Below are 25,941 nucleotides of genomic sequence, written 5' to 3'. Positions count from 1 at the left end.
TTCAGTTTATTTTTGCAGACTGGGTTTCTTTCATCAGTTTATGAAAAGGCAAGAACATGATACAATAGTTTTCTGTCCATTCTCTAAATCAAGTTAAATCGATATCTGCTGATTTGACTTTGGACAGTTCAAGTATTCATACCAAACAATCTAGTGGTGAACTTCATCACTTTTTCAAATTCTGGCAAAACCTGATGAATGAGCCACTGTTATTTTGTCCTCTTCAAGCTAATTGGTGGAGACACACCCAAAATTGTTATCAAACTCCAGTCAGTGCCTATGATTAGCTTGTTTGCAGAGCTCTGATTCAAAAATAGAGCAGTAATTAAGGGGCAACATTTTTTTTTCCACATTTTGCAGCACGCACAGCGGTAATTAAACACTGCATAATATCTGAGGTTGTCATCCTTAGAAAAATTTTGTGTTACATTAGATTCTCTCTGTAGATCTGACAAGGTCAGAAACAAAACAGATCCATTGATACGTCTGGCAGGATTGTGAATATCAATTAAAACTGGTATCATGAATAATATATCTACTAGGAATACAGTTGTGTATATATATATATATATATATATATATATATATACATATACACACACACACACACATATATATATATGTATGTATATGTGTGTGTATGTATATATATACACACACATATATACACACACATATATATATGTATGTATATGTGTGTGTGTATGTATATATATATACACACATATATACACACACACACACACACACATATATATATATATATATATATATATATATATATATATATACACACACACATATATATATACACACATATACATATACACACATATATATACACACACATATATATATATACACACACACACATATATATACACATATATATATATACACATATATACACTACTCACAAAAAGGCTTTCGGGTGAAGTTTCAGGATGAACCTAAAATGCATTCTAACCTTTCCAGGTGAACTTAATGTGACCTTCTCTAAACCTTTGAATGCACATGTCCAACTGTTCAGTGTTCAGTGTTTCAGTACTTTGTGCACAAGTTGCTGTTCTCTAACAAGAAGCTTAACAGCAAAATTCACAACAGGTTTGATCCATGAATCGACCAATACATTTCCTGGTTCAGTTAGAATTGGTATTTAAACAGTCCTCCTCATCATGCTGTTCACATTCTGACATCATGAGACCAAGACGACACCTAACAGTTGATCAGCAGCACCTCAACACTGGAGGCTTCAAACAGGAAGTCCTCAGACGGAGGTGTTCACTGAGCTTAGAGGGTCACAGAGTGTCATCAGGAGGTTGTAACAGTGATACAGAGTGACTGGAAGAGTCACAGAAAGGAGAGGAGTGGACGTCCTTTGGAAACATCCCAATTTATTGAGACACTGAACATTTTTTGTTGTGGTATACCTACCACTGTTGTTAGATTTTCTTTCAATAAATTGTTTAAGATGAAGAAATTACCATTGCATGCTTCTACTTAAATGCCCTACTTTCATGATATAATATCACTGTAGCATTCACTTTTTACATTTTCCATAAATTTTACCTGAAAGTTGAATATCCCTAACTTTTTGTGAGTAGTGTATATATATACATATACACACACACACACACACACACACACACACACACACACACACACACACACACACATATATATATATATATACACACATATATATATACATATATATATACATATATATATATACACACTGTATATAATAGTGAGGATTTAAGTTACAGTAATTAGACTGGATGTCACCTCTGCATTTTTAACCAGCAGGCTCCCTTACCGTGACTGGCTCTGCACTGTGGGTGTTGTTATATTGGTTCTGCAGTGGTCTGTCCTCGGCCACTGGGGCATGACTTGTGTTTGCCTGCTGAAGACACACACATCAAGCAATATAATACAGTCTGTTAGCTTTGCTATGTGTGGAATGACCTGACACAATTGTCTGGTTAATGATACTGTTGTCCATGTCTCGATGGTGACTCACCTTGTTAGCAGAGCTGTTGGTCTTCTTGGGGGGAGGGGGCTTGTACTTGGGTGGACCCCTGAAACACAAATAAACACAAAAAATATAAAAACCTGCTGCAGTGGACCAATTTGCAAATATACACACAACATGAAAAAAAAACAAGAATGAACTGAAGTGAACTGTACTCATTCACACTGTGTCAGACTGGTACTCACTCTCCGCTGAGTTTGTTGTTACGGTGTTTGCGGTACATCGCTATGGCTGTTCCAATGATGGCCAAGAGTATAATGACTCCAATGATGGCTCCTATGATGCTGCCTGTGGTTGGACCCTTCTCTGGGAGACGAGTACCTGGAAAAATAAGAGCAATAGAAGAGAGAAAATACCATTAGACAAGTTCAGGTGTAGATGTGAATTCCTGCTAAAGTCCATTCAATAACACAGCCTTTATCTAGCACAATGTTTCACAACCTTTTCGGTTTATGAACCCTGAAAATAAAGCTGTGTTTGCTCAGAGCCTCTTATTACTCACTGTATACGTCATGTCAGTTGTGAGCTCTTCCCCCCGGTGGTTAAGATTGTTACATTTAACTCACTTTATAAAACAGAGGAGGTAAAACCATCCAGTATTTCACAAGAAAACCAAACAATGAGGAATAAATTAACATTTTAGGAAATGTGCCTTTTCACTTCCATGTAGAGAGTTTAAAGACTTAAGTCATTAAATATGAAGCTACAGTCAGCAGCTTGTTAGCTTAGCCCGAAGACTGGAAACAGACAGGCTTGGTCTGTACAAAGGTCAGTTCACCTAATTAACATGTTCTATCTTTGTTAAATTTGAGCAAAAATAGAAATGAAAAGTCATCCATTTGTGTGCCAGACTATTTCTTGGTTCTGATCAGTAACTTCCTGGAGCAAATTGCTAGCTGCTTGGCGATGACTCAATCAACGAATCAATAAATAGATATGAGAGTGGTATCGATCTTCTCGAGGTAGTCCCTTAAAGAAAATTAAGGCGAGGTTTGTGACTGAACCTTGAGTTCAGGACTTTTAATGTGGTACATGTCTTCCAGAGTCAGAGTGAAGCAGAACTTTGTCATCTTTGCTACTTCAATCACAATATATTGTCATCTTTAACCTCTGATGTCAGATAATCATTTTATGACCCTGTGACCCCCTCAAAGGGCCTCTCACCCCATGCTGGCAACCACTGCTTTAACAAACATTAAGAGTCATATAGTGCAAGACTGTAGGTAAGATAACTGAAGTTACTCTGTGAGACTCATGACTAAGGATGGCCTTATAAAAAAAAAAAAAAAGAATCAGCAATGAGGATGAGTAGGCCTATATAAGTGTGTGTGTGTGTGTGTGTGTGTGTGTGTGTGTGTGTGTGTTGTACTGGTGAAGTACAGAAAGTGTCTTGATTAGAGTGTCGAGTCACATGGGTGATTAAGATGAACCAGAGGAATCATGCAGAGGTTCCACTAATGAACCATGACCACACTGAACATGAGCCGACACACACACAGACACGCACACACCCGCACGCACACACACACTGTGTGTTTACTGAAGGTGCAACCCGTCTCATTATCCCCACGTATTCCCAGGGGATTATGCTAATGAGAGGGTGGTAAAGGGCAGAGAGGATCTGAAGCTCATTTGATGAGAACAAACCCTGGTCCTAGTAATTGGAAGGGTCATGATTGAATGTTGTTACTCCTCTAATTACAATTCTCCTCTAACAATAGACTACTTTGAATATCTCCTAAAATAATTTTCATTTTTTCGCACGCACAAAAGTGTCCTAATGATCATCTCTTCCCCATTACTTAGTACAACCCAGCACATCATCTTTCACTGCTGACCCTACATGTCCTCCTGTGTGCACCAGCTTTGGTTTTTCCTCTTTTATGCTTTTCAGCAAGTAATTCATAAAGCTTTCATTTGAAGGTTCGTAAAGACATTCATTTCGGGACATGTCATCATAATTTACTTTTTTTGTTGTTGTTGCAATTGATTGAGCACACAGGAAAGTAAAAACATGCAAATGACAAAAATGAAAGACATGAAAAAATAAATTCAACTGGCTCTGACCCGTCAACATCAAAAACACGACGTGTACCTTAATCTTCAGACTCACAAAAATAATCACTAAGCTTTACAACTCTTTAACGATGAAATAAAAGGGACCCCTGGATATAATAAATAGAAAAATCTTCTTTTTATGGGGTGAACTGAGTTAATTATGTTGTTTGGATTTATTCTGTGAGGTACAAATAAGTTTTCTATTATTTTTTTTCCCTCTGCTGCAAAACTTATATTGCTCCTATCCTGGGACCAAAACCAACATGTGGTGCCCTCATTGCATCTAAAGTAGCTTTCTGTTTCTGGAGGGACACCAGCTATATGCATTTCATTTACACACTATGTGTTCCACTTTCAAGATTCAATTCAAACATGAATCATATTTCCATTAAGCACCTTCCCAGCATTCTCATTTAAATCACGTATAATATACAACAGGCTGTATTATACTAATATATAGTATCAATATAGTGAGAATTAATATGGTATACATTGATTTCTCAACAAAAAAACTGTATAAAATGCTACTTCTAGTTTTATCTGGGGATAGAAGATTGAGATGCCATTAGTACTTCTGGGATATTGATAGTAAAATATTATACTACCAACATATATCTGTTAAAAGGTTAAAAAGTTGCATTTAAGTACAATACAATTCTCTGAACTCAGTCTGTTCAAATAATAAGCACTAATTTCCAAAACATCAAATTATAATGTTGAGTTATTAGATCAAAATAAATCTTAATATCACCTAACGCCAGAGTAACAGTGAAAAGGTTATTGATGGTTTCGAACACACCTATAATAAAGAGATTTAGAAGCAGAAGATAAAAGAAGCCTTTATGCTGGAGAGAAAATTCAGGCTGGGCTGCGGGAAATGAAAACTAATTATTCATTCAGCAGTCTGAATCTTAAAAGTGTCCGAGCAGGAGCTTGTAAAACATGCTTTAGTTTCAGCTCACCCATAAAAACGCAGACTTTGGGTTATTAAAGAGCAAAAAAAAAAGAACTTTAAAATGAACACTGCTAAATAATTAGTCAGATTCTTTTTTACAAGAACTGTCTTTGCGGAGTGTGGAGAACATTTTATGGTGTCACGATGTTACGATGGTGCTGCAGAGGAAGTTTTTTTCCATTAAGTCATTTAATGGGAATGGAGGAAAGATATGCACAGAAAAACACAGAAGAATAAAGACCAGGGTGTCTTCACAAAAACCCAATGCAACTCTGACAGACTGGATGTGAAATACTAGCAGGTATTCAGGCTCTGTTAGATTTCCAACTGTTGCAACTGAAATTTGGCACTGGAAACATCACATCTGATCACATAAATTCAAATCTGTGCAGTGTAAACCGTCTGCCACATGGTGGTGCTGTGTCTCTTTCGAACCAAAGTGCCGAACAGCTACAGGGTACATTTATTCCGAAGCCGATACCTGCCTGGACTTTCGAGTATTTCTTGTGTTACTGCTTCCTCATTCCAGTGCCGCGTCTGTTTATCATCACTCTGCCCTCCTCCACTTTGGCTCCCGGGATTTTTTTGAAACTCTATAAAGGCCCCGGCCCCCTTTTGCCTCGCCTTATCTCATGGGTGTCATTATTCAACCAAAGTCATTTTCTCTCAGCAGGTTTCAGGTAGAAAGCTGTTCCTTCCCCTCTGATAACCTCTGATAGAGAAGAGAGGGCTGCAGCAAAAGAGGCCAGTTCTAAGGATTGCGCTGCGGTGCTTCTGTGTGAATGACTTGAGAGCGTGCCCTGTGTGTTGGCCCTGGACACCAGCCATGTCTTGTGCTAATGAAATATCCAAGACAGACAGTGTGTGTGTAGGTGTGTATGCGTGTATGTGTGCGTGTGCGTGTATTGTACGTCTGCTGGGCCTGTTTAAATCCCTGCAGCTCCTTGCCAAGGACATATAGCCAGACACACACTAACCAATACACAGAGTACATCAAGACCATACACCCATGCCGTTCGAGCACAAATCGCGTGTGCACTCACACAACACGGTATTAAGAAGCAGCTGGCATCCTGTGCTGTAACCTCATCACTCAGTCTGACATATTTACACAAACACACTGGTCTGCAGCATGCCCTTTGCCCTGCTGCCTTTCCTCTACAGACAAACATCACATGCATACACAAAGATGTACCTACATACATATTTAAACAAAAAAACACCACCTCATTTATTTCAGAGGATCCCAGGCGGAGATCAGTTCTATATTTCCAACCTGACCATGTGGTGTTTTTTCATCTTTACTGCGAAAGAGGAGATGGTCCGCAGTTCAAACTCAGTTAAAGGTCAGCTCCATTCCCGTCAGAGGATCAATGTAGGGACCATCCAGTCAGATACACATCTATCCCTTCCTATATGTGAGCTCTCCATTGCTCACCCTTGCCTGCCTGACCAGCCAGTCAACCATAGACCACCACGCTCCCACGAGGCACAGAGGAGGGGGGAGGGTATGGAGTGGCAGTGAAGGAAGAGGAGATGAAGCTGGATGGTTGGCGGAAACGGTCTGAAATTACCGCAGATCCACATCAGCAAGTTGAAAATACCACCAAAACCTCCAGAGGTTTCAGATGCATGGCTGAATATTGGCTACAGCTCTGCAGCCAGTGGCAAAGGTTCTCCAGTCTCACCTTTATTCTCCTCATTTCTGTCACAAAATACTTTAAGGGGGGGGCACTCAGCACTCTTTGAAAAACTTGCATGTGAGTCACTGACGGCAGAGCTGAAATGAGGAGAGAGATCTCAGCAAAAGAAGCTTCGCTGAGAGATGAGTCAAGTCAAGACAGCGGGGTCCAAACAGTGGGGCTCGCGAGAGTGACATGGAGGAGAGAGGAGGTAAGAGGAGAGGAATCAAAAGAGGGTGAGGCAGCGGGAAGAGCCAAGTGAGATGAAGGCTGTGATTAAGAGGCTGCTACAGGGGGATTTCCCGGCTGCTGCCTGCAACTGGCTGATCGCACACCAAGGGGATGAAGGAGAGAGTGGGAAGACAAAGATCTCACATCCCGCTCTTTTCCACTCATCCCTTGTTTTCTCTTCCTATGTGTTTATGCCTCTCCCAGAAGGGATTAAGGTTAACATGCCGGTCTATCCTCAGCTTCCCTGCACAGGCCGGGCTTTTTGCTGCATTTATCTCTACCTCTCCTTCCATCCTTCCCTCCTTCACTCCCATCATCCCTCTTTCCTGTCATCCCGCTCCATCGGCAGTGTAATTTGGTATTCGCTTGTTTGGCCCGGTAATACAACAGCACAAATCTGTAGCGTCTCCCTCTGCATCTCTTATCTCCTGTGCCTAACGAGTAGAGATAAGCCTGTTTTTATTACCCTCTCTGACCTCTTCCACAAATCTGTGCACACACAGGGCATGTGCACATGCACCTACAGAAGTTTTGACTCCACCGGTCTGTTAACCAACCTTAAAATCTGAATTTCATTCATCTCCTCCAGAGTACTGTAGATCCACTGGAGAAGAGCTTGAGATATACATGTGGCTGATCTTGATTTAAGAGATTAGCAGGCCACTGGCCACGAGGAAAAAAACAATCCTACTGTAGCTGATGATCAAATTCATTCCTAATGGGTAAGCTTGACTTTTTAAAAGGGGCAGCTGACCAAAATACCCAAAGCCGGAGGCATCCTGTTGGCTCAGCGGGCCGTAGCCATGGCCATGTGGTGGTGACATTGTGGGATTGTCCTGCTTGTGAATTTCGCTGTGTGTCATCTTCCCATTTTTTATTCCTCCTTCACATCTTTCAAGTCACTCTCCAGTAAGCTTTTCAGTAAAGGGAGAAATATCTATTTAATTATATAAATCCACAGTGTTTGATCACCCCAACAACATTAATGTCTTTGAAGGAGCAACGATTTTTTTTTGATTTAGCATTCCCTTTTAATATGGGTGAGTTTTTCTTTGTTGTTTTTCAGATGTCAGTGGAAATTTAAGTTTCAGCAGAGGTTTGCCCTTAATGCAAAGTTTGAATGTAACAAAACAAACCGGTTTCAGCTGAAATTCGAGCCTTTTGAACTCAGCTGAGACACAGGCTACAGTGCTGCCCGGCATAGAAAAACACAAGGCTACCAGAGTCACAGCAGAGTGCCTGGAGATGAGATTAGGACCGAATGAATTGATGGCCTCTGAAAGAGATTAAGATAAAGAACAGTACATGTAATCTCATTGCTCACTAAGAGTAGAGAGAATCCTAGCCTTTAGATTCTGATGTTAACTTGGTAAAACACACACCCTATCCATCTATTGACGGGGTCCATTCAGGTAGAGTGTGCTACGCATTTACCTGCCTAACACTCTAGTAATTCAGTTACCCAATAATCAACCGCATAGATAACTGCACAGAATGGAGTGAGGAGAAAAGTGAGCAAAAGGAGGTAGAAAAAGAGAAAAACAAAGGTAGCAAAAATAGAACAAAGTAAAGCTTGTGGCTAACACTAACAGGGTTAATACATGAGCTGCACGCACACACACACGCGCATACATACACACACACACTTAAATTATTCACAATCAATGCAAGTGCTTCACTGCTGAGTGCTGCAGCTACCTCTGACATTAATTTTATGGCAGTTGAAGACCTGCTACACCCACTACCACAATCACCGTCACCATCACTGTCATTTACTATTCACTATTCACTGCACTCATGTTGCCGTTGCGATTCATTTCAGCACAAAACAAATCAGATCAAATTGATTGTGCTTGTTCGGACAACATGACCAGCTGAACGGCTCCGAGAAGACTCTGTCGATATGACTGAAGGAAATGCTGACTGAGTTTTGCGCGTGTGTGTGTCTGTATGTTTGTGTGAGTGAGACAGAGATGCTGTTGCCGGGTTTTTAGTTTGGGCAGATCAGTGATGCTGGTCATTTCTAATCTACTGTGATTCCAGAGCTCAACCTTGTGCATTTCAACTGTCTGAGGATTAAATTCATGTCACTGACACTGTGTCTGGGTGTACAAACTGTGAGTGTGTGTGTGCGTGTGAAAGTGTACGCAAGTGTGTGTGTGTTTGAGTGCGTCCTGACATTTTAAAAAGCTGTGTGGTGGTAATGTGAAAACTCTGTAGAGTGTGTGTGTGTGTGACGCTGCTCTCCCTCTCCCTCTCTGGGGAGACAGTGTGTTCCCTGCCACAGTGCATCAAAGCACACTCAGTTGCCTTGGGAGAAGGCAGGAACTCTCTCTCCATCCCCCCCCCCCCATCATCTCCTCCCCACCATCTCCCTCTCTTTCTTTCTCTCTCTGACAAGGTCGCTGTTCGCCTCTTGCTGTCTCCCTGTCAATATTTACAGTCCACTTTACACTGGCACAGAGGTGGTTGGCTGCAGCCAGCAGAGAAAGCAGGGTTGCATTAGCCAAATGTAGCTGTCCACTCAGGACATGAATGATCTGCTGTAGTACAAGCAGTTCCCTGTGTCTCTCTCTCTCTCTCTCACACACACACACACACACACACACACAGAAGGGTTGGACGTAACAGGTAGAGCTGGAAACAGCAAACAGATACTTCACAAAGGAGTAACATGCGCTCAAAAAGGTGCAGGTCAGAGTGCCATTACATCCATGGGAGCACATTAAATGTCTAAAACCATTTTAGCACTTTGAATATAAAACACATTAAATCGTGGTACATTACACCACTGTCTCAAAATTAAAGTGGTGATATTAAAATGCTAAATGTTGTATATTTAACATAATGAGTCGCTCTGAATAATTGTGATGATAATTTCTGATTCTAATGCTCTGATTAATAGAGGTCTGTCATTTGTGATCAGTTGACAAACACGCAAAATGTTGTTTTTATCATCTAGAGAAAGTCTTCAGTTGGGGCTGACGCAATAGAAAAAAGACAATAATATTGATAAAGTAGCCTATATCATGATATATAAAACGTGTTTAAGATCAAACAGTTGTTGAATTTAAATGTGTTATGTATAAGAAACTTTAAAAAAGTAATAATTTAGTTCATTCATATACACAACAGACTTTGGATCAAGAATGTTTACAGCATTATTTTGTTAAACAATTTCACAAAATACCCCTATAATCACAATATTATTCCAATGAAAGTTCATAAACCATAGAATTGATTTTCCCCGAGTCCTTAAGGAGTTAAAGGACTGGTTAGACATTTACAAAAACACACTTACTCCCGTTCTTGCTGAGAGTTGGTTGAAAAGATCAATACCACTCTGATATCTGTGTGAAGCATGGAGCTACAGCATGGTGGTGATTAACTTAGCTATTGATCAATCTTAAACTGTAAGCAGCAGGAAGCAACTACCCTGGCTTTGTCAGAAGGTAAAAAATACGCTAAAACTCACTATATACCATGCAGAAACTCACTTACATTAAGTTATGTGCTATAACTGCCTCCTTGTCCCCCCAGCATTTCTGTGAAGCATCTGGTGACGAGACTCCAAAAAATTGCTGTAGCAGGTAACTCCAAGAAAAACCCCCTCAAACTGTCACTTTCACATTTGTGTTTTGTACAGATGAAGCAAACAAAATATAACGTGTTAATCATTGAGCCTCAGATGTATTTTTACCAGAGTGGATAAAGCCAGTTTCCCCCTGCTTTTCAATGCTAGGCGAAGATAATCACACCCTGCTTCTATAGCTCCATACTGCGCGCAGACATGAAATCTGTTTGATCTTCTCATCTCGGTCTCTGCAAGAAAACGAACAAGCGTATTCCCAAAAATGTCAAACAACTCCTGTAAGAGTGAAAGTGAGAAATTCAAAGGGCCCTTTCAAATAGCAGCAGGTGTCCCACATTTGCGATAAGTAACTTTTATGACACACAAGAAAATGTGTTTGTCTGTAACCCTGAAAGAAATCAGGATATTACAGCAATGTTTTAGATCACATTCACACATTATAATGTAAGATGAGGTAACCAGCAGCTGTGAAGGAAGCTGAGCTTGGAAGGTAACCTACCGATCCGCGTAAATACTGTAATTTATAGAATATGTTGCAATCTGAGAATATCCAGCCACCTATTTTACCTCACAAAGCCTTTAGGCTTCCCATCCATCTTCTCGCCCTGCTTTTTCCGCTCTCCTCACCCCACACCCCTCTCTCCTCCTCCACCAGTGTCACTGCGGCCTTGAGGCCAGGCAGTCAGGAGCAGCTGGTATGTTTACCTGCCCTTCTAACCACTGCTAACCTCTGGCTAGAAGGGACTCTCACCTCATTACCCACCACTCAGCCACACATAGAAACCTCAAACTCTGCTATCCTCTTAGATTTCTCCCCTACAGTCAGGATGCTACACTTTAATAGCGTCCGTGCACTGCAATCTATTCAGCAGCCTGCTGTGCAGAAATTTTAGATATAATGAGAAAGGAAAAAAAAATAAAATCGAGGACTTGGCTACAGCTCCTTGCCTCCGTCTTTCTCTAAAGCGTGGAGAGTCAGTTCGTTCATTTCTCTCAACTCTTGCTGACTCACAAGAGAGCGCTCTTCATGTCGCCCTCCTACCAAGTTCCTCAGACAGACTGCCAGAAAGGAAACACGGCATAGAGGAAGAGACAGAGATGGTGAAGGAGGGAAGAGAGTGTAGAACATATAGGGAAGAACACAGAGAACTGAAAGAATAGAGGAGTCGAGCTGGAGGGTGGAGATGTAGATGATGAAGATGTGTAGGAGGGGAAGGAATCGAAGCTGCAGAAGAAAAAAAAAGTATGTGGTGGCACAAGTAAAGTTGTAAATTTCCCACTCTTTCAGCTTGAGAACATAGAAAACCGATGCTCGTTCAGAATTTGGTGTGTTCTTTGTTAGGATAATGATAAGTGATGTTTGCTGTGCCTGTACCTGCGTGCATTGTTGACCGCAAAGAAGACAGTGTAAAAAAAAAAGAAAGAAAAAAAACTGCCTCGCACGGAGTCCTGAGAGTGCCATAGCAGTAATAGGCCCCATCTCTCCCTCAAACTGCCTCTCATCAGCTACTGATTAATGGCACACAGAGCCATAATGGCCTTGCGTGCTCTCCACATTCATTCACTTTCCTCTTCATCCCATGCCCCTGGAGAGAAACCACAACAATGCGAGCTGTCGAGACACCCAAAAACTACGCTCTCCCTGAACTCGAATTCAAGCACTCATTAAGAAAGACGTTTCCTCCATTGCCATTCAGTTATGCATTGCCACTGGGAGCGGGTGGACAGAAACAATAGAAAACAGAAGAGATGGGAAGGTGGAGGACACATTCAGAGTTCAATTTATCTGTATGGGAATAAAGAATGGCTTCATTAGAGTTTAAATGCGGTTGATTGGCTGCTTGGCATGGAGTGCAGGTGATTTATGCATTGGTAAAAGGGATGCAACTTATATTCTGGCACAAGATGTACGCACACAGTCACTACACACATTCACTGCACTTCAAATTTGTGCCTCTGGATATAAATCTGTGGCGAAAAACAAACTGTTGTTGGAAACCATATATGTGTAGCTCCTTTGATTTCTGTGCATGTGTCAGAACTGTCAAAGGTCATCATTATGTCTGTTCTACAGCTCTGTCAACAATACATTAGGCTACAGCCCTGCTGGCTCGCGGGCCGGTTTCTTTAGAAAGCAAATACAAAACGTACAAATGTGAACATGCATGCTGGCACATGTGTCAAGGCCTCGCTTGAGCAGAAAAACTCAAGCGCGCACAGACGTCAGCATCCAAACTGGCGTGCTTTCTAATGTATGCGCACAGATGCAAATATTCGCATCTATGGATACGCTTCAACCCTCACATGTCACGGATGAAAGATATCAAACTGCCATACGTACATCAAACAACATTATATCCAGTTGCTGCTAAAAGGGTTAAAACCCTCGGAGCATCAATAATAAATAAATCTACATTCTCATCCTCCACCATGTACTGCATACACTGAAGGCAACGCCACTGATCCCATTGTTCCAAACCAAAAACGGTGTCAGGCACGGGATAGTTATTGTAAATGTTCTTTCATGCACTATTCATCTAAATATTCAGATATTACCAAACTCCTCAATCTCCTCCACCTCTGTTTTTACCAGATCAGATCTTCCTGCCTTCGCCTCTGTGCGAGGGCGTCTGTTTATCAAGTGAGTGTGTTTTGTGTCTGTGTGTGTTACACAGCAGCAGTATTTATGTTCAGTGTTTGAGAGTGTGTGGGCTAATCAATAGTGTTTCAGTGAAGGACACTTGGGAGCAGATTGGAACCCAAATCCAAGACAGCATGAAAGACAACATGACAGAAACACTTGCTGCTCGACCTGAATGGGCTCAGCGTGACATCTAACCTGACTGTCAGCAACGCACACACGTACGCACCCGCATGCGAGCGCGCACTCACTTCGACACGCCTGTGAACCCATAACAGTTTCTTCAAATACAGTTAAAAACATTTACACACTGCTACATCAAAGCCGGCACACTAATGACTTATTGACCGATGAGCGCGCACGCACACACTCTCACACACACACAGCGTACAGTACATTGCACATGGCAATGCATCCATTCCACACATAATGGACGTGACCAGCGTTCTTGTGACAGAGTGCTTTAATGAGAGTGCGTGTGTGTGCATGCCTGCCTATTTGTGTGTGTGTGTGTGTGTGTACATGCATGAACTGGGCTCACTGTGTGTACACAAGTCATTATTAGGGGTTTAGTGTGTGCTCACCAGTCAGTCAGGCTCCAGTCAGAGGAGTCAGCTTAAGGGCTCATAGCAGCTCCCTGAGGAGACACTAAATACCATCAGCCGTTTAAATCCATCCATGACCATTTTAAATATGCAGCACACACTCACTCCATTTTTAATAAGGGCTCTGAGCAAGACAGAGGGAGAAAAAAGGAGAGAGAAGAAGACAGAGACAGACCGAGAGGGAGAGAGAATAGAGGGGGGCAGACTGAAGTAGAGGGAGCAGGAAGAATATGAGGGGAAAGGAGGAGAGCAGTCTGTTGCATTGATTTCTTGGCATTTTGGCACCAGCCCTGATTCGCCTGGAAAAGCCACAGATGTGTCAGAGCCAGTTAGGCACGCCAGAAGAGAGGGAACACACATACACACCCAACTCAGTCACATGCATGTATACACACACAGCACATGCGCAGACAACACACACACACACACACACACACACACAACTCATAAATAGACAAAATGCACAGTGTACACTCAAAGTGCCTGCCAGTGTGTTTGGATTACAAAAGCACCTGTGTGAAAGGAGCAAGTGAAAGTCGGGGATGATGCAAGGGGTTTTGATGCCTTTCTGAGGAAAACCAGGCATTTCTCTCTGAAGGAAGTCAAAAATAGATACTATTACACACACCTAGATGGGCAGTAAATTTCTCCTTAATCCTGGGCTTTACTTAGCTCAAAAACCTGTCTGCTCTGCTCAGTTTTCAAAGCACACCTGGCTGTGTGCGGTTGCATGCACAGCCCGGAACAGCAGGGAACGGTCGGATGTACATTTTGATCTGAGGGCGGATGAGACATTAGGATCAAAGTCCAGGGACTGGGGAGAATCAACTGATCTTAGCTCTGAATCCATGAGCAACCTCCTGACAGACTACCTGATTAGCTAGGCATTTGTGGCCTGTATCCAGCATGGAAAGTGGAGGGAATATTGATGATAGAGCCTGGGGCAGAATTGTATCTAGGTTCTCTTATAGCTCAAAATGGCACAAACTGATGTTAAGTTTAAGTGTTTGATTTCCATTGGGGTCACCTATGATATTGTAATGAGTGGCTATTAAATATTTGTTAGATTTATTAATACAAAAAAAAGAAATATTTCCAAGTGATAGTCAATCTATTAATAAGAAAACGAAAACAACTAAACTACGTTTTTGATGGGTTTATCAAGTTTAGCCAGTTTCATTTTGCTTGTTTTGTTTTTTTCAGTAAACAAAAAATTGAAATTATAAATTAGAGTTGCAGATATTATTTTCATTATTGATTAATCATTTCCTTGATTAGCCTGTAAAATATAAGAAAATGCAACATTTATGAACATTTATTAACTACTTACTATTTAACTGCCTACGTGATGATAAAAACAACAGGTGCAAATTCCATCTGTGTGTAAAACACTCACCACCATTAATCCTACATGTTAACAGCGATCACTCAGCAGGAATGAAGTCATTCTCAGTATAATAGAACAGTGGCTTGCCTAACCACCACTTCCTGCTTTGGACAAATACACACACAGAGAAACACACACACCTCTGCAGCATGGTGCCTCTTGCTCTAGGTGACAGGTGTGTCACAGCAGCTTGGCAGGAACCTGGTGATCCCACCCAACAGACTGAATAACCGGTTAGTCAGCTAGCCGGCTGACTCACTGACCGAGAGGAAAAGAGTGCACTCACCGTCACGCCGGCTGCATTGTGTCAACGTGGGTCTGTTCTCAAAACAGGAAAACGGTGTATGTGTCACTCTTAGTTCACACAGAGATACAGCCGGAGATGCTCAGACTCACAGAGACACCCCTGTTCCCGAGATGTAGATTAGACATGGTATGTTTATTACCCTCTGTGCCACAGACGAAACTGGTCCCGAGACCTTCGTTCATTTGGCTGTCAGTAAAGACACAATAGGACAGTCACACTTTCTTTGACGCGCCACTCTGGAATGTTAATCACCACAGAAACCCATTATCTTCACATCCTCTCGTTCCCTCCCTCCATTTGTCTTCCTCTCCTTTTAAAACCTGACAAACTCATTGCTTGTTACTAGAAAGTACCATTGTTTCACAGAGCGCACATGTAGAGGGAGACAGAGACATGAGGCAGAGGAGATAAGAGGAGAGGCAGCGGAGAGGGGAGGCCTGCCTGACTGCTGACATAAATTGGGGATCATAAAAAGTGTCGTCCCGGAATTAATCTGCGAAGAATGAATAAAGTGAAGTACCGCGGAGAGAGAGGTGTGTGTGTATGTGTGTGTGTAGATGAGCAGGAGGTTCTTCTTGAATCCATAATGAAGACACAAGAATGGAAAGAAACATGAAACACACAACTTTCAAATGTGTAAATGTATTCGTGGAGCTTGAGGATCTAGGTTTATGAGCATGTGGGTGGACATTTATTTCTATGACTGAATGTGTACATACATTAGAACTATTGTGTGTGTGTGTGTGTGTGTGTGTGTGTGTGTGTGTGTGTGTGTGTGTGTGTGTGTGTGTGTGTGTGGTGGGAAAGGGGGTTGTGTGTGTCTGTCTGTGCCTCAGCTGTGACATACTCCTTTGCCTGTGTCTCTGCTGCAGTGCCTACAGGAAGTGCCACATACATCATGAATTTTATGCATAAGGCTGAATGTCAACACTGATGCATAATTTTTGCGGTAAAATGCTAAATGTCACCAAACACCAGGCTCTGTTTTGACTGTCTACGGGCCTCGGATCACCAGAGGACGTGCTGGCAGCCAGCAGTTGCCACACCAGCCGTCACACCAGAACTGAAAGGCTATAACTGTATTGTATGCAGTTGTGGCAGGAGTGGCAGGGTAGGCGACAAGGGAGATCAGGGGACAAGGAGGGTAATGAAAGCAGATTTGAAGGAGAAGGGAGTGAGACGGAGATGTTTCCCCCCTACACAGACGCATTTGCAAATCGCCCCTTGACACACAACTTAACTCCACTCTGTCAGACAGTGTCCTTTCCTGTGTGTCTTCTTCCAGCTCTTAATTGAAGCTAAATAGAAACTAATTCTATATGATGAAAATTCTGTCTGATGGAAGCACCTCTATAGCTAGATGGGATTAGGAGAATGGTTTCTGTTATTGGGGTTAACTGATCCTTTGAAACTTTCCAATATGTCCATTATTCTTACTACTACTTTATATTCATTACACCCAAAGGGAGGAGAAAAACAATGCAAGCACACAAACACACACACACACACACACAGGGAATGTGAGGACAGGGGGAAGAGAGGATAGAGAGAGAATAAGTAGCCAGTGATGCAGATATACAGCTTAAACTCTACCCACGAGGCAGGAGACCACCAGCTGAGCTCCCCAAATGAAAAACTACACTATTAATATCTATGTGGAGAGCTGGCATCAAGTATTTTCAACAACACATGCACCAAGACACACAGAGCACTTGTGGGGACTGTGGCAAGTGCGCACACATACACAAACACTCCACCAATAACAGGCAGCAACACTTACATAAAGAACTTTGATATTCTTGCATTTGTGCCAAGTTTGTGCTTATGACCTTTAAGGTTGAAGGGGTGAGTAATGAGGAGCGAGGCGACTCAGCCAGGCCTGCCTGACAGGCTGCTGGATGAAGGACAGGGATGGAGGGATGGGTGAGAGAAAGAGATAGAGAGAAAGTAAGAAAGAAGAAAGATGAAGGCACTGTCATCTCATTTCTCCTCCCTCTGGCTCCCCCCAGCTGTTGTTCTCTCTCCCTCTCGCAATCACTTTTCATCGTCACTCATCCCTCCAATCACCCCTAACCACTTGTGCTGCCTTCCCCCACCGCTGCCCTCCCTCCCCATCGCTTGGTCTCTCTCCCTCCTCTTCTTTCCCTCTTTTTCTCCATCCACACAAATGACTCAGTGAAACAGGTCAAGTGTTACAAAATTCCCCCTGCAGCTCAACCTGCCTAATACAAGGCCTGGCTCATTGCACCAAGACAAGTAATACGCTGCCTACTCACTGAGAGGGGGACTCGCACACGCACACCAACACACAATGAGCGTAATCCCATAAAATGCCTAAAAATGTGCATATTCATCCATTATGCACATGCACGCCAACTCATACCACTAAACATTAAAAGTCATCAAGCTAAAGCCGTATTTGCTATTTTTTGCATCCAGTTTGCTTTTACTCCATTATCACAGTCTAAAAATGTCAAATATAAATCTCAAAATTGCTCGTGATGAACAAAGTCTCTCTGAATCAAGATGAAAACAGCATGTGCATGAAAAAAATGTAAAAAAAAAAAAAAACACTTCACTGAGCTTTTCTTCCTAAACACAAAGAGAAACACCACATCCATATCTTATTATAAGAGCTGAAATTACTAGTTGACTGAAAGAAAGTGATAAATAATAATATGCATTTGGAGAGTTTTAAAACACTGTCAGAATAAACGGGCGACATCTTGGGCTTTCGGAGTTTTCATGATTTTCTGACATGGTACAGAACCACATTGTGAATGTAAAATAATTTGCAGATTAATCAGTGATGAAAATCATCATCAGCTGCAGCCCTACATATTAATACTATAGTAAAATGGGAATGAATCATATTTAAACACACACTGCCTTATTCGCTTTCTACCTCTCCCACTAATGAATAGCAATCGGGCAACAGAAAACCCTGAAGCACTAGAGTAAAAGTGGTATTAAGAGGAGGACAGCAGAGTAAAGGGCCTTAAACAGGATAAATGGCTGGGAAAAACTAAAGCCAACACACATACTTGCCCTTTACCACACCCACACACACACACACACACATCATGACAAACCTGGTGCTAGACAGTACAGTATGCAAGCGTGTTTGTTCTGCAGGCAGAGTGTTGTGATATAGAAATGTAACAGCTCCATATATCAGGATGGTGTAGACCTATGGAGGATAAACGACTTGCAAGCAGTACCTGGACAGTGTGTGTAATACACAGATAAATAACTGGGAACTGGGAGCCATATGATGACACACAGACTCCCAGAGAGAGCATGTAAACCGCAGCGCAAACACAAGACGATAAACAGACCAGAAATATGAGAATTGGACCAGAGCACGCACTTGTTTATAAGAGTGTTGTTTGTCTGATTCCCCCGGGAATGATAGTCATTTGGGAGGGTAATGACTTACGAAAAACTGAAATGTACTGGAACATAAATTAATCAAAATGTGAGACCTGCATTCACGCACCCTGTGAGAGCTCACTGCCAGCTATTTCTGCAGTTTATACCCTGTTGTTAGTGCACAACAAAGAAGTTCCAGCTATTACACACAGTCAACAGAACATAATTCAGCATCGGTGTTTCCACTCGCTGCTCCTGTTGAAGGCATGCTGGTCAGATCAGAGGTCTGGGGCTGGGATGAAGCAGTTATTACTGTCAAGGTGGCAATGATCGTATCATATCTGTGTTTGTAACAGTGATAATCAATTCGTGTTTGTAAACATGTCACGTAGAGCCCCTGTGAAGCCAAAAGCAAAATCTGAATAACATTTAATTTCCTCCTCCAAGATAAGACCTTTTGTCCATTCAGGTCTGTTTTATTCTATCACTGGCCTAAGCTGACAGTTAAACGGACAGGGGAGTATGCAGCGTTGCTGTGCTTCGCATGGCAATGCCGCTCTATTTTCCAACCACCCCCCCTTCCCACATTGTACACTGTAGTGCACTTCAACTGTGAATCAGGGCTGTTACCCATGGTGCCTCAGCTGTGGGGTTGAGCGACAGGCGACATAGTTGAAATCACTGAGGACCGTGAGGGTGAGGAGGGATTAACAAGGGGCGAAAACCATACAGGAGACCCTCGGCAGGTGCTGCACCCTGGTCACACATCCCCGCAGTGGCTCGACATGAGCCACACACATCCAAGCACATGTAAACGCACACAGACACAAGCAAAGGACAGTGTCAAAGAGCCGTCAGTGCTCAGCTTGGAGCTGCTTGATGTTGTGCATACAGATAACTATTTCTTGGAGCAATAATTAATGGGTCAAATAAATAATGTATTTCCCTTTATGATGCCTCTGGGTTCAATAGCAAGTGATTGGAGATGTGCTGGAAATGAGAAAAGAGGAAGTGGAATGATTAGAGTGGATTTTACACCCGGAGACTGGTTGGGCAGTGTTGGATGTAGTAATACAAAGACACACACACAGAGCTACACACACAGAGCTCTTTCTAACAAATTCACAATACTCTAACATTTAGTCCGCAGAAGAAGATGAGAAGATAGGAGCACCAGAGAGGAGGACGGGGCAGGAGAAGTGATTACAGGAAAAGAGATGTCGAGATAAGATGGCAGACAGATGAATGGCGAGTCAGTCTGTGGACATAAAGGAGGAGCTGACACATGCACATGAGTAGAAAAAAAAAACCCAACAAACACACTCACACAATTTTGTGAAGTTTTGACAGTCCTCCCCTCGCTATGGCTCCACTATTTAATGTCAAACAAAGAAAGCAAAGAGGACTTGAACCCTACAGGGAAGCGGGCCAGTGCAGATAACATCACTCTGGACTGCTGATGAAGGCATACAGTCCAGTCCACTCCATCACTTCACCGTACTGTATGGACGAGCACACACTGGAGACCCATAAATATACAGAGCTTTCTGATTCGATATTAGCTTTTTTCCAAATTAGCAACACCAAGCGAATCATAGTGCTGAACTGTTAAGGTGGAAAATTGTGCTGCTTTGTTGTTTTCAACATTGTAATATCGTAACATGGACACGCTTCCCGTGCAGTTTATTAAAATAACTAAACTGCTTTTGTGTTTACTATGCATGTGCAAACTACACACTTCATACAATATGATACAATGCTATGAAATGTAAGCAATAGAAATGGAACGTACCATGTATGAAAATACAATAACAGCAATATAATGATTATACATTATTATCATATGGTGACATTAGTATATAATGCAATGTAAAACTTAAAATTTGGAATGTAAAAACTAAATCACTTATGGGCATTTTGTTTTTAGTTTTGTCCGAAGCAATGTATAAAAGTGGAGCAACATTGATTGCATAGAACAATTATCAATTTCGCCTACATTTTTCACATTACAGACTACTCTTCATACTCCTCATATTATGACAGTGCTTTTAGCCATTTCACCCTAAATACATATGCAATGGTAATGACTTGACCGACTAATTTAATGATAATAGTATAGGTTATGGTATTATTCAACTTTGGTGCAATTTTGAAACATCTTATGAGGAAAAACATACAGAGCAGCACAATATTAGTTATTCACCAGCACTAAATTTGTGATGGACTCCCATACAGACGGAAACATATATTTGCATGCACATTCTGTACTGTCAGGCAGGCAAACATCTGCACAGTAGTTACATGCACAAATGAACATGAACACGATCATCTGCGATTTACGTCGGACTTGGCAGTCCCCAGAAGAACATCTCGAGTCCCTAAGACCAAATATTTGCAGACTTATTTCATTTTTATCTCCATATTCATCTCTCATTCTGTATGTTGATCTGAGGTTTTGCAGACGTGCATGTGCCAGTGCGTGCATGTACTTTGTAAGAGCTGCCTGTTGAGACGGTGAATTAAACAGCAAGTGCATTTGATCTGCAAAGCACTCGAGGGCAAATACACAAAATGAGACACGCGCGCACTCTCTCTCATACACACACACACACACACAGGCTTGCAGACAGCATCAAAATCATTTCCGTCACAGAATCTATTCTTAGGAGCAGCAACAAACCATTCTTTCCCTGATATAAATCTCTTTTATTCATACCCACACAGTTGCACACATGCGCATACACACGCAGACACGTGCACACTTAGCTCAAAGCTACACTCCCCGGTGGTCATAATGCATTCACATAATGTTCTTTGTTTTTGTATTTTCTAGAACAGGATTTGTTCCAGGTAAGTCACAGCATGAAGACCTTTTGGGGCTTATTTAACTCTCAAACACGCATGCACACACGCTGCATCTTTCATCTGGTGATCGTGGGTGTTTGTGCAGGTGTGTCGAGGTCACCTGCAATCTGAGGACGTCAAAGCGTCTTTCCCTCGGACACACACACACACACACACACACACACACACACACACACACACACACACACACACACACACACACACACACACACACACACACACACACACACACACACACACACACACACACACACACACACACACACACACACACACACACACACGAAAAGCTAAATCAACACAGCTGCAACAACTCAGCTCTCATCGTCCTCCTCTCTTTACTCAGCCGTCTCTACTCCATCTTTAATCAGGCCTCTCCTCCCTTTCTATGTTCTTCTCTTGCCCCTTTGCTCTCCATGTCCTCCCTTAACTCCTCCTCTCCCTCTTTCTTCTCTTTCCCCTTTTTAGTCAATCTTGCACTAGTCACTGTTAAATTTATACGCTGGCTAGCTCTCTGTAGCTTTTGCCAATATACAAGGCCTCAGAACTCACCCCTCCACCTCCTTCACTCTCCTTGCACCATCACGCCCTCTTTGCCCTCTCTCCATACTACCTCTTTCACTCTATCCCTCTCTCTCCCTGCCCTTCTCTGCCCTCCCAGCAGTTGGTCGAGCATGTGCTACCCCGGGGGAGTTGTGCCTCATCCGCCCAACAATGCGCTGCAACCACCCTGTTGCCTCCAGCCCTGTCAGCACGGGACAGGAAGAGTAAACGCCCAGGGGCCTCCAGGGGAAACAGGAGCATCCACTTCCTGCTGTCTGTCTGCCTGGATGTGTATTTATAAGAGTGTGTGTGTGTGTGTGTGTGTGTGTGTGTGTGTGTGTGTGTGTGTGTGTGTGTATGTATGTGCGTGCATGTGCAGCAGACACACATCTAAACAGACTGACCAGAAGCCAGAAGATCAGATGCTATTGTTTACCGCTTGCGGAAGAGGAATGATACAATTTCCAGTTTCCTGTGATTATTTACAAATGCAACTTCTTCTGCATTCTGCTTTCACCTTCGTCCACATCTAGCAATACTCTGTTCGAAGAAACACATTTGTTAGTCTGGTACTTTCAAAGCATAATCTCATTTTAAAAAAATGTGTTCATTACTTTGACAGGAAGGTTACCCGCTGGGATATTTTTGTTGAAATTGATGTTGTCAGTCAACACTTTTTATATTAAGGTGTGGTTTCATCTGCATTTCATTAGCATCTTAAATAATAAAGTAATGCCCGTTTCCAGAGTAAACAGTGGATGAGTGGTTGTGGCCTGAAGCTGTTGCCTTTGAAGCATCCACTCAAAAAAAACAAAAAATCCAAAAAAAACACAACCCAAATTAAGAGAAGACAGTATATTAGAGTGGACATAAAATCCTTTCCACAAAACAAGCAGAAAAAACAACAGCACTGTATGCTGTGCCACTGAAAAGCAGGTTACCTTAACCCAATCTAACCTTCACGAGCCACCATTGTCAGAAACCAAATTGGTGTGTTATATACTGACTCCCAAATTGTCAACAAGCTGTAATTTGTCACAAACTGGCTCAGACAGTGTGAAATTAAGAGCTCCACACCAGAGATTTTTTGTATAATTGATTTAAAGTTCATTTCAATAAAACAATAGAGTGTGAAAGTGAGCAATACTAACAGTGAAAGCAATAAATAGGTGTGTGAAATTCAATGCAGTCTGAGAGCATTTGGACTCTAGACTATCATTAGGGCAGTGACACAATTTGCACGCTCACATTTTGTATCATGACTATGAGGTTAAAAGTGCTGACTCACATTTTCAGTTCGAGGGCATTCACATCAGATGAACAATGCAGGTACTGTATTTTTAGCCATGCTAGTTGCATGGCTCTATGACAATGTCAGCTGGTCCAGCACTTTGGTCCACACTTAAATATCCTAACAAACATTAGATGGATTGTCGTCAAACTTTGACATTCATGGTTTCCAGAGGACGATTCCTACTGACCATCATGCATTTTCTTCTAGAACTTCTAATTGGGTTTTGAGTGAACTGTCTCAACAGTGCATTGTCATTTAAAAGATGATCTTTTGGTATTTTTGCCTGTATTTCAATGCCCCCACCCCTAAAGAGAGAAAGGAAACATGGGGTGAGAGAGAGGGAGAGAGAGAGAGGCATAACATGCAGCCATGTTCCTCTGGGCTGGGAGTTGCAACGTGGATGTTGCAGTTAATGTAGCATGCGCCTTAAAACTCACCCTGTCCTTTGTAATAACGTTGGTGATCCCTTCACTTCTTATCTAGGTATGAGGTCAGAATTTGATCATATCATAACTAAATACCAAATTATTGACGTTCCCATCAGACTCCACTATAGTTTGCTTTTAGTGCTAATGAGCAAATATTAGCACACTAACACATGGAGTACGTAAGTGAACATGGCAAAAAAATGATTGCTGCTAAGCATCAGCATGTTAGCATTGTCACTGTGATCATACCAGCTGAAATTGGCTCAATGCGAAGTACAGCCTCCGAGAGCTTCTAGCATGGCTGTAGACCCCTAGTCTTGTTACACATTACCATAGGGAAAGAAAGGAAATGGAGAAGTTACCATTGATAAGTCATCTACACCCACAGACATCACCAGACACTTGTTATCTCCCCTTGTGATGTACTGTCAGGCCTGCACTACAGCCATCTTTAGGTCTGTCTTTTCTCAGCAGATATTGTCCTTCAGTGTATTCTTCAACAAATGAAACATGTGCTTGGGCTGAGGTCAGATGACTGCCTTGGCCAGTGAAGAACATTCCACTGTTTGACCATAAAACTCCTTAATAATCAATTACTAATAAGGATTACTGTCCTACAACTGGGGGACAATGTACTACAGTAGGAGCTAAGAGTCAAATCTGAGTCAGTTAAATGATACAGTGTTTGATGCAAATAGTCCAGCAACTGTAGGATACACACAGCTGGAGAATCAATTCACCACGAGCTAGAAAGAGGAAAAGCAGTCGCTTCAAAGCCAATAAAAATATGCAGGGACCTACTTTCATAATTGAGGTCAGAGGTAGACACTTGCTTTAATCCCTGTGAAGGCCCAGGTCACCACATCCATCACTCAGACATCCATGCAACAGTCCTGGCCATTCATCACTCACTCTGGGATTTATTAGTCAGGTCTGGAGCCGGAGGGTGAGAGGTTAAATGAGGAGCATTGTGTTAGCAGTTATCAGCGGAGAGAGCCCAAAGTGGATCTGTGGGCTAATCCACACACACACTAACACACACACATACACAAAATCAGATGTTTAATCAACACTGCAGCTGTAGCTGCCTGAGCAGGAAGTTAAATATACGGCCATGTACAAACTTGCATGTGTGAAACAGTACACACACACGCTTATCACATGGTTTACGTTCACACACGCACCAAACAATCTCATAACATTCAAACTCAAACACTTTCACATAAAAACTTCCTGAGGAAATTTGATTGGCCTGAAACCCAGCGTAGCACTCAGTGGGTGCCTAAACACATGAACATACTTCTTTAGCACGCTGTATGACCAAAGAACACACTCTGCTCATTCTCTGTCTAATACATGCACACACATACAAAAAAACAACTTGGTATAAACAGGGCCACTACCAGCTAGCCGGATTGCCTAGGGGCACCACACCATGTCTCGTCACTATAAGCTAATGTTGAAACCAGTGGTAGTGCTTGGCGTAGCTGCTGTCACTTTGGCTTCAGATCCAGGTTATTTGCTTGGAGCTCAAATAGGCCAGGTTCTGCGTTACGGGGTCACTGCTTTCATGTTAGGTGCATACTTTTGTCTGTGACAAACGCAGACAAAAAATGTGTTGCACGAGCTGTTATTACTAGCTGCAGCTTAAAAGCCTGTCTGCTGTGCTCGAATCTTTTACATTCAGCTAGAAAACCAAAGGAGTCAGAGTGTGTCTCTGTGTGTGAGTGTGTGTTTGTGTGTGTAAGTGCTCTCTATCTCGCCAGCCTCAAATCCAAAGCAATTAGCGAGGCCAGATGGTGGGCTGGACTCACAGTAAATAGCTGTGCATTGACAGAAGAAGCCTGCAACAAAAATGAACTGTGACAAGGAGCCAGGATGACACACAGATACATGATGGCATCAAAGCACCAGGCAAACATAGAGGACATGCTGCCATAGCGGGC

At 42.2% G+C, this 25,941-nt stretch overlaps 1 protein-coding gene across 2 annotated transcripts in view; it reads right to left on the bottom strand.

The window, feature by feature from the left end:
• The window catches only part of LOC139204944 (nectin-2-like), a 75,276-nt gene that overhangs the window by 1,841 nt on the left and 47,494 nt on the right, over positions 1-25,941 (bottom strand). The window contains exons 7-9 of one of the 2 annotated variants that reach the window (XM_070834981.1): positions 2,221-2,356; positions 2,024-2,081; positions 1,820-1,906 (exon numbers count right to left, since the gene is read on the bottom strand). In XM_070834981.1, the coding sequence (XP_070691082.1) occupies positions 1,820-1,906; positions 2,024-2,081; positions 2,221-2,356 (281 nt within the window). The remainder of the gene's footprint in view (positions 1-1,819; positions 1,907-2,023; positions 2,082-2,220; positions 2,357-25,941) is intronic. The other variant, XM_070834982.1, reaches the window with a different exon arrangement.

Source organism: Pempheris klunzingeri, chromosome 8 (genome assembly GCF_042242105.1).
Source record: "Pempheris klunzingeri isolate RE-2024b chromosome 8, fPemKlu1.hap1, whole genome shotgun sequence".
NCBI lineage: Eukaryota > Metazoa > Chordata > Actinopteri > Acropomatiformes > Pempheridae > Pempheris > Pempheris klunzingeri.
Note: the sequence above shows the minus strand (reverse complement) of the source record. Positions and strands in the feature narration are given on the sequence as shown.